Source organism: Neofelis nebulosa, chromosome X (assembly GCF_028018385.1).
Source record: "Neofelis nebulosa isolate mNeoNeb1 chromosome X, mNeoNeb1.pri, whole genome shotgun sequence".
Classification (NCBI taxonomy): domain Eukaryota; kingdom Metazoa; phylum Chordata; class Mammalia; order Carnivora; family Felidae; genus Neofelis; species Neofelis nebulosa.
In genome coordinates, this window is record NC_080800.1 from 19,881,230 (window position 1) to 19,896,247 (window position 15,018).

Consider the following 15,018-nt stretch of genomic DNA (forward strand, 5'->3'; position numbering starts at 1 on the left):
TATTATGACTGCCCATCTAAAGGCTGAATTCCTGGGGTACCTGGGTGGCTCAGTCAGATAACCATCCAACTCATGGTTTCAGCTCAGGTCAGGATCTCGCAGTTTCATGAGTTTGAGCCTCACAGTGGGCTCTGCACAGACAGTACAGAGCCTGCTTGGGATTCTCTCTCTCTCCCTCTCCCTCTGTCCCTTCCCCACTTATGTTGTCTCTGTCTCTCTCAAAATAAATAAATAAACTTAAAAAAATAAATAAAGGCTGAATTCCTGAGCCTCTTTTGCTGCTATGCATGGCCACGTGATAAAGTTCTGGCCAACAGAATATGAAGTTATGTGTGCAAATGTTAGTTCTCACCCTTAAAGGGAAAAGCATATTTTCCTTCCCTCCCTCTTGTGTCTTCTTCCATCCTGCTGTCTGGAACATGAATATCATGGCCAGCCACCTTGAACTGTACAGACAAGTACAGAGGAGGGACAGAAAACAAGATAAATGGGGACCTGATCCCTGTACAACCATGTAGAGCAGTGTTGTCATACCAGCCAGGGACTACTACCTAAAAGAAAGAGGGGTGCCTGGGTGGCTCAGTTGGTTAAGGGTCTGACTTCAGCTCAGATCATGATCTCACGGTTCGTGTGTTCGAGCCCCATGTCAGGCTCTGTGCTGGCAGCTTGGAGCCTGGAGCCTGCAGCCTGCTTTGGATTCTGTGTCTCCTTCTCTCTCTCTCTGCCCTTCCCCCACTCATGCTTTCTCTCTCTCTCTCTCTCTCTCTCTCTCTCTCTCTCAAAAATAAATAAGCATTAAAAAACATTTTTTAAAGAAAGATAAATTCCTATCTTGTCTAAGCCACTGTTAATTTACATTTCTGTCACAGGCGAGAGAAGTTACATCCTAACTAACAGATTGAGTCATGCAAAAAGAGAAATAAAGACATTGGGAGATCAGAGACCATTCTTTTGGTCACTTCTGAGAAAGGGTTTTCACCTGGGGCACCTGGGTGCTCAGTCCGTTGAGCATCCGACTTTGGCTCAGGTCATGACCTCACGGTTCATGAGTTTGAGCCCCGCCATCAGGCTCTGTGCTGACAGCTCAGAGCCTGGAGCCTGCTTCGGATTCTGTGTCTCCCTCTCTCTCTGCCCCTCCCATGCTCATGGTCTGTCTTTCTCTGTCTCTCAATAATAAATAAACATTAAAAAATTTTTAAATACAGTGGTTGCATACAATTATGTAATATTCATCATATAATGAAATGTTTATGGGTTCCATTAAATAAATGTATTCATCATTCTTTTGCATTCTTTACCTAAAGATCAGTTATACAGACCTTCTAGACATAGTATAAAATGAGTTTCCTGATCGGACCCTACTTAGCAATGGCAGTAAAGATTCTGGAGGTGAGGATGGGCAAAACCAAGTAAAAAGCTTCCTCATACCTATCCTCACTCTGATTCACATACTCCTCACAAAAGGTTTGCTTTAACCAATTCATGGTATACACTATACTGTGACAGAACTGCATTTGAGGTATTTTAAATGTGTATGGCTGAATATTCTGTTTCCCCTCCATCTTATTCCTTCCTTCTTTTGCCTTGTAATCTTCATGCAATGCATGAGTTGACTCCCTTATGCTCTGACTTCTGCTTGGGTTTGGCCAATCAGAAGCATAAACGGGGGACCGGAGGGTGGGAGAAAAGAGAGATTGGGATATTTATTCCCCCAGCTTCTTCCCTGCCTGGCCACAGTTGGCAAATATCTGTTTTTCTCAGTTGAAGGACAAGAAGGGAGCATAGAGTGTCCATGTTGTACATTTGTATAATTTCTCAGACTGGGGGCTAAGTGTGGTTATGAATTGCTGACAGACTGGAAGCTACCACCCACCTTAGGCCATAACAATCAGAAATTGAGCCCAGTATGAAACACTGTTGGGACAGAGGTATAGTGGCATGGCAGCCTCTGCTGCCTCACATTTTAGAACCTACTTGCCGCGACACAGCCAGTAAACCTTGGACTCAACTGCATTGGGAGTGACAAAGTACAAAAAACAAGAAACCTAAATTCTCAAACTTGACATACGAATCACCTAGAGTACTTGTGAAAGATGTAGATTCCTGAGCAGCGTTTCAGGAAATTCTGATTCACCTTATCTGGAATTTGTCATGGAATCTATAACAAGTTGCCTGGGTAGTTTAGGTCCAGGTAATCAAAGGGGCACAGGTTAAGAAACACTGAATTAGAACTTTGTGGCTAAAAAAAAAAAAATCTAATATCCAAGTAGCCAGTGTTCTTTACCTGGGCAACAGAAAGTTAACCTCCAGCTGAACTCCATAATTCCTGCAGGATGTCTTTTATAGCTATAGCAGTTTCCCAAATAATCTGGAGGGGGCGGGTCTTGTTAATCACAGCCTCATTTAATCACAAAATTCAAGAAGCATTTGCTAAAGATGAATGAAATCAAATTCTGCAACTCTTGAAAATTAAAATGATTACAAGAATATGTAACTGAAACTTGTGTTGATACAAATTGCTAACTATAACAACATAAGAGAAGCAATTTCTCAACTGCAAATATAGTTATATTGTTAATTTAAACATAGGTAAAATGAAATCTCTTAGCTAATGCTAAGTCATTAACTGACTTAAAATATTTCTGTTTTGCTCTGTAATTTTCTATGTTAATTTGATATACACCACTTGATTATATTTACCTTACACTTAAGCAGAGTTATTTAATTCAGCTTGACTATTATATTATGCTTATGAAGAAATGCAACATTCAGTAAAATGTAAAAATAATTTATTTAAAAAATTTTTTTAATGTTTACTTCTTTTTGAGAGAGAGCACGCACACGCATGCAAGCAGGGGAGGAGCAGAGAGAGAGGGAGACACAGAATCTGAAGCAGGCTCCAGGCTGTGAACTGTCAGCACAGAGCCCGATGCAGGGCTAAACTCACGAACCGCGAGATCATGACCCAAGCTGAAGTCAGATCCTCAACCCAATGAGCCACCCAAGCACCCCAAATGTATAAATATTTTAGAATAAGTTTTCATTATTTGATTATTTTTCTTCTATGCATTAATACATTTTTATAAACATTTGTTGTTTTATTCAGGTTCAAATATTTCTCAACTTGTAACTGTATAAAATGTATTTTAAAAATGGCATTGATATGGGAATGCAAGCTTGTCCAGCCACTCTGAAAAACAGTATGGAGGTTCCTCAAAAAACCAAAAATATAACTATCCTACGACCCAGCAATGGCACTACCAGGCATTTATCCAAGGGATACAGGGATGCTGTTTCAAAGGGACACATGCACCCCAATGTTTATAGCAGCACTATCAACAATAGCCAAAGTATGGAAAGAGCCCAAATGTCCATCGATGGATGAATGGATAAAGAACATGTGATATATATATATACAATGGAGCATTACTCGGCAATCAAAAAGAATGAAATCTTGCCATTTGCAACTATGTGGATGGAACTGGAGGGTATTATGCTAAGCGAAATTAGTCAGTCAGAGAAAGACAAATATCATATGACTTCACTCATATGAGGACTTTAAGAGACAAAACAGATGAACATAAGGGAAGGGAAACAAAAATAATGTAAAAACAGGGAGGGGGACAAAACAGAAGAGACTCATAAATATGGAGAACAAACAGAGGGTTGCTGGAGGGGTATGGGAGGGGGGATGGGCTCAATGGGTAAGGGGCACTGAGGAATCTACTCCTGAAATCATTGTTGCACTATATGCTAACTAATTTGGATGTCAATTTTAAAAAATAAAAAATAAAATTAAAAAAATATTTTTATGGCCTAGTTGGCCTGACAAAATTTTTAAAAACATAAAAAAAAAAGATTGAAATAATATTGTATGGTGACAGATGTTGATTAGCTTATTGTGGTGAGTATGGAGTAATGCATAGGATTGTTGAATCTACATGTTGTACAACTGACATTAATGTAACATTGTAGGTCGAGTATACTTCAGTTAAAAAGAAAAATGTAGGCAAAGCTCCAAGTGGGAAGAAAGGACTACTAAGGTGTGTAACAGCTCTGTTTCTTACATCAAAATTAAGCCCCCTTTTCTCTCATCAAGAGAAAAAGAACCAATTTATATTTTTATAATCAAATGAAGATGTGAAATTTAAAAATGGCCTTGATATAACCACCAAACTAAAAAATTTTGCACTAGATGACAGTGTACATCAATGTAATTATGACTTCTTTAGAATGTATGGTTTAAAACAATCAAGACTTTTCATACAGTTCAATTCATCACATGGTATCTATTCAAAGACTCAGCCCCAGTAGTCTGAGTCTTTATAATCTCTGTTTAAGGATTTATGGAGCTGAGGGGCGCCTGGGTGGCTCAGTCGGTTGAGCGTCTGACTTCGGCTCAGGTCGTGATCTCACAGTTCGTGGGTTCGAGCCCCACATCAGGCTCTGTGCTGACCGCTTACTCAGGGCCTGGAGCCTGCTTCAGATTCTGTGTCTCCTTCTCTCTGCCCCTCCCCTGCTCACGCTTTGTCTCACTCTGTTTCTCAAAAATAAATAAATGTAAAAAAATTTTTTTTAAAAAAGCATTTATGGAGCTGAAATCCTGGTAACTCCAATAGTTACCATTTACTTACAATCTACTATGTGTCACGCACCTTACTGGGTGCCTCACAGATGTTATTTCATTTGAAACCCACGAGAAGACCATGAACTTGGTATTATTATCCAAAATGTTAGGTAAGGAAATTGAAGCTCACGAAGTGAAATGACTCACCCAATTTTTCACTGCAGGCAAGGAGGCAAAGCCAGAATTTCAAGTCACTATTGCAAACTCTACCTCTTTACACCCTGCCATGATGGCTTGATGGAATATTAAAATATATTTGTTGAACACCTGTTCTGTGCAAGACCTTGTACCCAACTTCAAAGAGGACTCAGGATGAATGAACACAATCCTAACCCTCAAAAAAGAAATTTCAATCTAACTGAGGTAGAAGATAAAAATAAAAGATGTACAGGAGCATCTGGGCGCTCAGTCGGTTGGACACCCGACTTCAACTCAGGTTATGATCTCGCAGCTAGTGACTTTGAGCCCCGCATCAGACTCTCCGCTCTCAATGTGGAGCTCACTTCGGATCCTCTCTCTCCCTCTCTCTCTGCCCTTCCCCTGCTGGCGTTCTTTCTCTCTCTCTAAAAAGTAAATACAAATTAAGAAAAAAGATGTGCATAGTTTTATTATTCACAAAAATATAGGTAAATTGTGCTTTTTTATTAAAGTTTTTAGTCCAAAATGGGAGATGCTCATCATAAATTATATTACAATAGATCTACAATATTTGTCTTATCACGTGTTCCTTCACAAGCTAAATCTCAGATAAGAAATCTCATTAAAGAGTTTATTTGGCGAAATGGACCTCATCAAAACTAAAAACTTCTCCTATGTGAAAGAGCTGTTAAGAGGACGAAAAGACAAGGTGCATACTGTAACAAGATATTTGAAAGCCACATGTCTGACGAACAACCAGTATGTATAATATACAAAGAGCACTAAAACCTCCACAGTGAAAAAATAAATAATTCAATGAGAAGACAGGCAAAAGGTATACAGAGACATTTCAGTGAAGAAGATATAGAGATGATGAATAAGCACATGAAAATATGTTCAATATCATTATCCAACAGGGAAAAGCAAACTGAACCTACATTGAAATATCACTTCACACCTATCAGAATGGCTAAAATATAAAATAAGGACAGCACTAAGTGCTGACTAGCATGACAAGGAACTTGATCACCCATATATTGCTGGTGTAAATGTAAAATGGTACAGCCACTCCGGAAAAATTAGATGGATTGTTTTAAAACTAAACATATAAATATCATATGACTCAGTGACTGTAAACCTGTGTATGTATTTATCCCAGAGGAATGAAAATTATGTTCATGCAAAAACCTGTAGGTGAATGTTCATAGAAGCTTTCTTTGTAAAAGCCAAAACCTGGAAACAGCCCAGATGCCTCTATACGGGTGAATCATTAAACAAACTGGTACATACATATGTGATACCACTCATTTGCTTGCTTCAATCCTATCTCTTTTGAAATGTCTATTTTTTTTAAATTTTTTTTTCAACATTTTTTATTTATTTTTGGGACAGAGAGAGACAGAGCATGAACGGGGGAGGGGCAGAGAGAGAGGGAGACACAGAATCGGAAACAGGCTCCAGGCTCCGAGCCATCAGCCCAGAGCCTGACGCGGGGCTCGAACTCACGGACCGCAAGATCGTGACCTGGCTGAAGTCGGACGCTTAACCAACTGCGCCACCCAGGCGCCCCTGAAATGTCTATTTTTAATCAGGTTATCCTTAATTAAACCGTGAGCCACTAGCAGACTACCTATATGAAACTCTGTTTGGCAAAACTAATGAAAGGTTTGTAGAAAACAGATCAAAAGCAGATGAAATCTTGTTTTAAAATGTTTACTTATACTATCATTCCACCGTCACATTGAACTCCTCCAAGTGTTCTCTTCATTTCAAATTTTATTGCAACACAACCAACTTCATGACTGACCATGGGAATCCAGGAAAAAGGCATTTTATTTTTTGTAAGTTAATAGTCCTTTTACTGGGGGAAAAAGACCAGGATTTATAACTTGGAATGGATATAAATTATAATTTCTTGAACAGCAATGTTGATAGTTGTGCTGAAGTCCACAGCTACAGCCCAGTCTGCTGGCTCCAACCCATGGCTCAGAAGATTTTAAAACCAGAGTCCAAAGACGTTCCCTTGGTAAAGGTTTCTTTTGAAACATTTGTACGAATGGTGACAGCCTGACACCCCCGTTTCGTGCCAATACAACACGGACAACACCAAACCAACACACGCAGCATGCCGCAGGGATGTGTGTCCCCACCATCACAGGTGGGCGCATGGAAGTACCAGAGGGCCAGCCAGCTCAGTGGGGCTGCGCTTAGACATTCTATCCTTCACCCGTTTTTCTGCACAGCGTCCTGAGGTAAGCCAATTTTAAAGGTTTGTTTTCAGTAAACCAGGTTCGACAATGTATACTAACAAACTGAACCGGAACACATTTTGAATAGGTTTCAAATTTGATTTTTCATTTTTCGTTTTTAATACAAAAGCCTGACAGTGCTCAATTGTCAAGCTACATTCATGAAAAACTGGCCGTTAGCAAATGGACACACAAGGAGTCCACTAAGTGCTTTCCTATCATTAAGGGAGTACAAGCGTTTATATAGTAACATTGACATGTAGCTTGATCTTCAGGAGGCAGGACCACCAACGCATATGTGCGGATTTTGTGTGTGTGGACAGAAGGTACTTTCGACATTCAGTTTTGCTTTATAGAAAGAGAATGAGTAGATGAACGGTTTGTTCTGTTTTGTTTTTTTGCTTTTGTTTTTGTTTTCGTTTTTTTTGCAAGAGGTAAGTAAAATATTCAATATGATTCTTCTAGAGAGGGGAAAAGGAGCTGAAAGTAGGTCTTCATTTTGCAGTCATCATCCGTATGAATTCTTCATAGTGGACTTACCCATCTCCATCAATATCTACTTCTCTGATCATTTATTTCTTCATCTGTTAGTGTTTCTCCTAAGTTTGCCATGACATGACATAGTTCTGCCACACTGATATAACCATTCCCATCCTTGTAAAAAACTCGGAACACTTCGCAAATTTCTTCTTCACTGCTTGTATCTTTCGTTTTTCTAGCCATTGCAGTCAAAAATTCTGCGAAGTCAATGGTGCCATTAGCATCAGCATCCACCTCATCATTGATCATCTCCTGCAATTTGGCTCCTGCTGGGTTCTGACTCCATGACCTCATGACAATTCTACGTTCCTTTGTTGTGATGGTGCCATTGCCATCTTTGTCAAGTAGGGAGAAGGCTCCCTTGAACTCGGCAATCTGTTCTTCGGTCACCTCGTCAGCCATGGTGCTAGCGAAGGGAGGACGAGCAGACGGAGCGAGGGTGGCTGCACCAGAGCAGGGGCTGTGACGGCAGGGGTGGCTCTACGGCAGCCACTACTGCTGCAGCTAAGGTGGTGTGCACTGCATGCTGGGCCCCTGCCGCTGCCCCACTCCAGGGACAGGTCATTTAAAAGCATACAAACTTCGTAACACTAGGAGAAATAGTCCATACACGACCCACAATTTTCTGCAAAATTTTATCAAATACAAATCAAAAGCCACCAGAAACCAGGCTTGGAATTAATGTTTTCTTGCCACTTGAAAAGACTATTAGGAAAAGAAGTTTTATCTGCCTTTTCTTTGACAGACTTAAACTCAACTGTGTTTTACCCTCTCCAAAGGAAGCAGCATTTCAGATACAATTTTTACTTTCCAGAATTGTTCTTCTAATTTTAGAAAAGTTAGCATTTTGGGGTGTCTGGCTGGCTCAGCTGGCCAAACATGCAACTCTTGATCCTAGGATTTTAAGTTCTAGCCCCATGTTGGGTATAGGTTTTACTCAGAAAAGTAAATAAATAAAATCTTAAAAAAGAAAGAAAGAAGGAAAAGTGATCATTTTATAAACAACACAGTCACTGTAAAGGTATAAAACAACCATTTGCTACCATCTAGTGGAACTATTAAGTTTTGCACAGAAACATTTTTTGCTTTAACATAATCATTCTACTTCATTACCTTTATCGGATTCTCCTTGGTTACACGGAATTATGGTTGTAAAAGTAAAATTTCTTGGTATCTGATCCAAAATTCTTAAAATATAAAGATCACGTGTAAGGGACAAGATACAGAAGAAAAGTCTGCTGAAGACACATTATTGCACTTTTTCCCATTTAAAATAAAATGATTTTGATGGTCATCCATAAACTGATCAGAGGAAAAGGTCGTGAACTATACTCCACCTACATTTATGCTGAGAAGGCTTGATTTTCACGCAAATTGGCACCATATCCTCATTTCCAGCTTGCTCCTATCCTACATACTATGTCATTTTATTGCCAGACTTTTTCTCCAGTGTGCTTATGTCATGCAAAGCATGTCAAATATGTATGGTCATATTAATTACATTCTTCTTGAACATGACAAAGTAGTTCTGGTGGAATGTGAAAACTGAGAAACCAAATTACAAATGTGCCACATGGTCATTGATGGGAAGACAATGTATAGCAAACACTATGTTCCACAGCACTGATTATGTTGCTTTGCCTACAGGACAGCTATTCCGGAATACAGGAGGGCTTTATCAGTATCCCTTCCTATGCTCTCAGTAGTCACAATTGTAAAGATGAGCCTCCTACCTAAAACATACATGATTCTCTGCCTGTTATCTTTCTTAGATACCTCAGTTCTCTTAAGGTTTCCTTCAGCATGTTTGCATTCTACAAGAACATTATACCGGAGAAGTGTATGTATTGTGAAATGAGTATTTAGTCATATTTTTGACACAGGATTTATTCTCCCAGTCATCACAGTCCCCTTGAGTCTGGCTACAGAATATTACGTGGCATCTACCACATCATGGGAGTCAGGCAAAGGTTTATACTGATAAGACAGACTCCCAAAGACATTTTCACAAGGATTATTTACATTCCAATACTACAAAAAATCATTTTTTGGAGTCCTCCTCCATGTCAATCCTCCCATCCCCAGGAAACACACCAAAAAAAATTCAAGAGACGGCCCTGGTGCCATCTTGACCAGAGAGCCATATCCCGTTTCGTGCTCTGCAATGAACATTACTTCCAAATAGCTTTGAACTGAACTCACAATAACCCAGGTAGTATAAAGTTTAAATTTCCATTGAAATAACTGGAATATTTATGGGGTGCCTGGGTGGCTCAGTGGGTTGAGAGCCCGACTTCGGCTCAGGTCATGATCTCACGGGTTTCAGGTCATGATCTCACGGGTTTGTGGGTTCGAGCCCACATGGGGCTCTGTACTGACAGCTCAAAGCCTGGAGCCTGCTTCAGATTCTGTGTCTCCCTCTCTCTCTGCCCCTCCCCTGCTCATGCTCTGTCTCTCTCTCTCTCTCAAAAATAAATAAATATTTTAAAAATTTTTAAATAAGTGGGATATTTAAAGTTATTAGCCAAGGACAACACAAAGAAGAAAAAATACAAGGAAGCCACTACTGTAATGAGATGATCCTTCAGACTAGTCTGTCCTTGAGGACATGATATCACCTAATAGAAAGGGAGTAGCTCCAGTAATTCTCTACTCTAATACACCCCAAATTTGATTAGAATACTATTGGGGAAGTAACCTTTGCATGATCTATTGCCCCCCACCCCAGGATTGTCTGCTAATCCTGGCCCTGGCCCTGGAACATTCCCCTAAAAACGTTGGGTACTGAGGTATCACTTGGCCCCAGATTATTCCCAGTAAGAAAACTTTTCCCTGAAGGATTCTCCCCTGCCCTGGGGAAACTGTGAACTTGTTTGTATTCCTTACGTATGTGTCATATGGCACCTGGCCTTCCCCATCAGTGTATCTGCTCCCTCTGCTCCCACCAGCAGCAAAGGAATGGAGGTCTTCAATTGCAGCACAAGAGTGATGTGTACAGTCCATCACCCTGCATCAGTTATCAGGAGGGACCCGCTAGCCATGGGAGACTGGCACACATTACAGATGCTGGTCATGTGTCTCTTCTCCTTTCCATGAGTAAAGCACTATTCTAACCAAGTGTCTTGTGTGTTAAGTCCTACTTGGTAACTCACAACCCATCGAAGATGCAGTGGGCCAAGGTCCGTGCGCTCCTTCTTCTCGTGGTTGGCATTGTTACGATCTCTGCCATCCTCCACACAATGGCCCTCCTTGGTTGGGACTGGTAGCTGGATCTTCGTACTCAACAAACACTAAGCCTCAACATGAGGAATAATAAAGCTACCTGAGCAAGAGAAGCCTAGTTATTTATCAACATTCATTACTTCCCTTCTTATACAGAACTGGAAGTTTTACCTGAGCAAACAGCCAGGACTCCAGTTACACACCTCAGCCCCTTCTCCTTGCACCTCCTCCTATGGGCTAGACATGGTGGTGAGCAATCCCTGACCATGTAAAGGCAGGAAACACTCCAAGATGCCAAAGTAATGAGACAGCAGCACAACAACCAGCCTAAAAAATAACCAAAATTCCCACCCAGAATCGTACATAAGACTGGAATGAACAAGAGATGTTAGAGGACAATAGCCAAATTACGGAAGCAGTCCAAATGTCTATCGACTGATGAATGAATAAAGAAGATGTGGTATATATACAAAATGGAATATTACTCAGCCATAAAATAGAACAAAATCTGGCCATTTGCAACGACACAGATGGAGCTAGATAGAGAGTATGATGCTAAGCAGAATAAGTCAGTCAGAGAAAGACAAATCCATATGATTTCATTCATAACGTGCAATTTAAGAAACAAAACAAACACGTTGGGGGAGAGAGACAAACCAAGAAATGGACCCTTAACTATAGAGAACAAACTGATGGTTACCAAAGGGGAGGCGGGTAGAGGAAATAGGGGATGGGGATTAAGGAGTGTGCTTGTCGTGATAAGCACTAGGTGTTGTATGGAAGTGCTGAATCACTGAACTCAAAACTAACATTACACTGTATGTTGGTTAACTAAGTGGAATTTCAATAAAACCTTGGAAGAAAAAAAGAGACGCTAGAGCAGGGAGCCAGAAGAAAAGTGAGAGCTCTAGAGAGAAAATATGGGTTGGAGACATCATCTCCACACTGGTAAGATTTGGCAAAGAAGGGACCAGAGACAAGGAGGAGTTTAAAGACAGGTCCTTGGAAAACACTAAAACTTCGAGGATGGCAAGAGAAAGACAAGACAAAGAAGGAACAGAGAAATAGGATGAAAAGCCGGAGCACAAAAATCATAGGATAAACTCAACAAAAATGACAATAACAAAAAACAATTAAAAATGGACAAAGGACTTGAACAGGTATTTCTTCTGAGAAAGTATACGATGACAAAAAAAAATAATAATAAGCACATGAAAGATGCTCAACATCACTAATCATTAGGGAGATGCAAATCAAAAATACACTAAGATACCACTTTATACCCATTAAGATGGCTACTATCAAAAAACCCCAGAAAATAACAAGTATTGGTTAGAATGTAGAAACTGAACTCTTACGCACTGTTGGTGGGAAGGTGAAATGGTACCTACCACTGCTGTGAAAAACAGTATGGCATTTCTTCAGAAAAACTTTTAAAAAATTGCCACATGATTCAGCAATTCCATCTGAGTGTATACATCCAAAATAAATGAAAGCAGGGTCTAAAAGAGATGTATCCGCACACCCATGTCTATAGTAGCGTTACTCACAACAGCTAAAATGTAAAAGCAACCCAAGTGCCCATGGACAGATGAATGGATAAGCAAAACATAACAGAAACAAAAACTACAACGGTGGTTTCCAGGGGATGGGAGGAAGGGGAAATGAGGAGTTCTTGTTTAATGGGTATAGAGTTTCAGTTTCTTGTTTTGTTTTTTGGGTTTTTTAAGTTTATTTCTTTTGAGAGAGAGAGAGAGTGAGTGAGAGACAGAGCGCGAGGGCGGGCCAGAGAGAGAGGGAGAAAGAAAATCCCAAGCAGCCTCCAGCTGTCAGCACAGAGGCCAACTCAGAGCTCGAATACACGAATCCTGAGACGTGACCTGAGCTGCAATCAACAGTCGAACGCTCACCCAACCAAGCCACCCAGGTGCCCCTAGAGTTTCAGTTTTATGAGATGAAAGTGTTCCGGAGACGGATGGTAGCGCTGGTAGCACAATAATGTGAATGTATTGAATAGCACACTTAAAAATTATTAAGATGGTACATTTTGGTTCGCTGCCTCTCCCACGCTCCGGCGCGGACCCCGAGGCGGCGCCGGGCTCCGCCGCCTCGGTCCCAGGCCCGGGCCCGACGCCCGCGGTCTCGATCCCCCGCAGCGCTGCCCGCTGGCACCGCTGTGGAGAACAAGGCCAACCCTGCGGGGATGGCAGGGGGACCTGGGGCTGGAGCTGCGGCAGGGGGCACGGGACCCGTGGCGGCACGGGCCGGGGAGCCGGCCAAGCGGCGCGGGGCGGCTCCGGTGTCTGTCGGCGGGCCGGCGCGGCGCCCCCAGAGGGGGCCACGTCTAAAGGGGTTTACGTGCTGTAACGGGGTTTACGTGCGGCCAAAGGAGCCGTGAGGCCGGTGGTGTCCAGCACGCCTATGGTGGACTTCCTGATGCAGCTGGAGGATTACACGCCTGCGATCCCAGCTGCAGTGACTGGTTACTACCTGAACCGCGCTGCCTTTGAGGCCTCGGACCCACGCATAATTCGGCTCATCTCCCTAGCTGCCCAGAAATTCATCTCAGATATTGCCAGCGATGCCCTACAGCACTACAAAATGAAGGGCGCAGCTTCTGGCAGCTCCCAAAGCAAGAGCAAGGACCGCAAGTACACTCTAACCATGGAGGACTTGACCCCTGCCCTCAGCGAGTATGGCATCAGTGTGAAGAAGCTGCACTACTTCACCTGAGCCACCCAACCTAAATGTACTTGTCTGTCCCCTTGTCCCCACACCAGCCTGCTTTCATAATAAACTTATTGTGACAGGCAAAAAAAAAAAAAAAAAAAAAAAAAAGGTAAATTTTATGGTGCTTATTTTACCACAAAACAATTGGAAAACAGCACTCCTGGGGGAAAGGGGCCATCAGTTAGACTGAAGAAGAGGCCTGAAAAAGGACTCACAGATCCGTCCAATTATGAGATGTTGCCATAACCACTCCCTGCAGCACTTGGCCTTTTTACCACGCTCCCATTATCTTACCCACAGTTTCCCCAGACTGTCCCTATGTGGCACATCAATTCCATTCTTGTACCTTGTAACACGTTAGGACACCTACCCCCAGCCATGTTGGCCGCACTAGGAACACATTAGAAGTTATCATCTCAAAATCATGATCATCATCATACACAGAGAGAAAAAAATACTTTCTCCTTACACTCACGAAGGCAAGCTAAACAATAACATAACTGTGGACATGGTGAACAAATTACCACCTGAATATGTTCCAAAGGATTCGGACAGCCAGGTAATGAAGCCAGGTAATGAAGACTGTAGGAGAACACTCCTCTCCGGACTATGACAGCTCAAGGTGGAGATAAAGACACTTGGTGACTTCTCAGCATAGGAATGGATGGCCTTTCAGTCCCGGAAAATCACATCCCATTAAGTGACTACTACATGAGGATAAGGCCTGCTCCACGAGCCAAATACCAGTCTGCACCACTCTGACGTTTTCAGTATTATCAAGGAAAAAACCTGCACCTGGCTACCAAGGACTACTAGACAGAGGCTTCCCAGGAAGGCCACTCCCTCTTGCTCTTCTTCCAAAATGTGAATTAAAGTGAAAATTCTATTTGAAATTTCCCCTTCCCTTCCACAACATTCACTACATGATGTACAAATGATGAACTAAGAAGTTTGTTCCTGTTTCCCTAGGGGCTACATTCAAAGTTCAAATGTCCAAATACCCAAGCTAGAACCACCCTTTGGGACTCTCCACTGATCAACCTAAGCTCACACTTTCTTTCTATGAACTCACACTTTTTACACTCGATCTGACATTTGATTGATACAATGAATGAGAAGTTTACAGTATTAAGTATCAGGAGCTGTACTAAGGCTTTATATTTATCATCTCATTTCAGCTTCAGCATACAGGGAGGGTCATGCGATATCTATCTACAGTGTAAAAGTGAAGAAATCTAGCCTCGGGGAGATTAAATGCCTCTCCCAAGGCTACAGGTTCAAGAAGTGGCAGAGCTCAGACTAGAACTGAAGGTGTGCCACTCCAAAACATATGCTCTTATATAGGAAGAGGGTGTTTCACACCAGATTCAACTGCCACCCCCATACCCTTTTGAGTCAGTAAATCTCTCTGAGGGTAACCCTGAACCCACAGCAGTGACCAGTCACTACCACTTGATGTGACTATAGCGCTATGTCCAAACACCAAGAGGAGTGTTTAAAATATATAAAGTC

At 41.7% G+C, this 15,018-nt stretch overlaps 1 protein-coding gene, 1 non-coding gene and 1 pseudogene across 2 annotated transcripts; 2 read left to right on the plus strand and 1 right to left on the minus strand.

The window, feature by feature from the left end:
• Positions 1-4,361: 4,361 nt before the first annotated feature.
• On the plus strand, positions 4,362-4,446 carry TRNAR-UCG (transfer RNA arginine (anticodon UCG)). Its single transcript has one exon. It is a non-coding gene; the product is annotated as a tRNA-Arg (tRNA).
• A 2,752-nt stretch (positions 4,447-7,198) lies between these two features.
• LOC131502631 (calmodulin-alpha-like) lies at positions 7,199-8,086 on the minus strand. Its single transcript, XM_058713498.1, has one exon. The coding sequence runs from the start codon at positions 7,954-7,956 to the stop codon at positions 7,564-7,566; it is 393 nt and encodes a 130-aa protein (XP_058569481.1). The 5' UTR covers positions 7,957-8,086; the 3' UTR covers positions 7,199-7,563.
• A 4,727-nt stretch (positions 8,087-12,813) lies between these two features.
• On the plus strand, positions 12,814-13,590 carry LOC131503023 (transcription initiation factor TFIID subunit 10-like; annotated as a pseudogene).
• Positions 13,591-15,018: the final 1,428 nt, after the last annotated feature.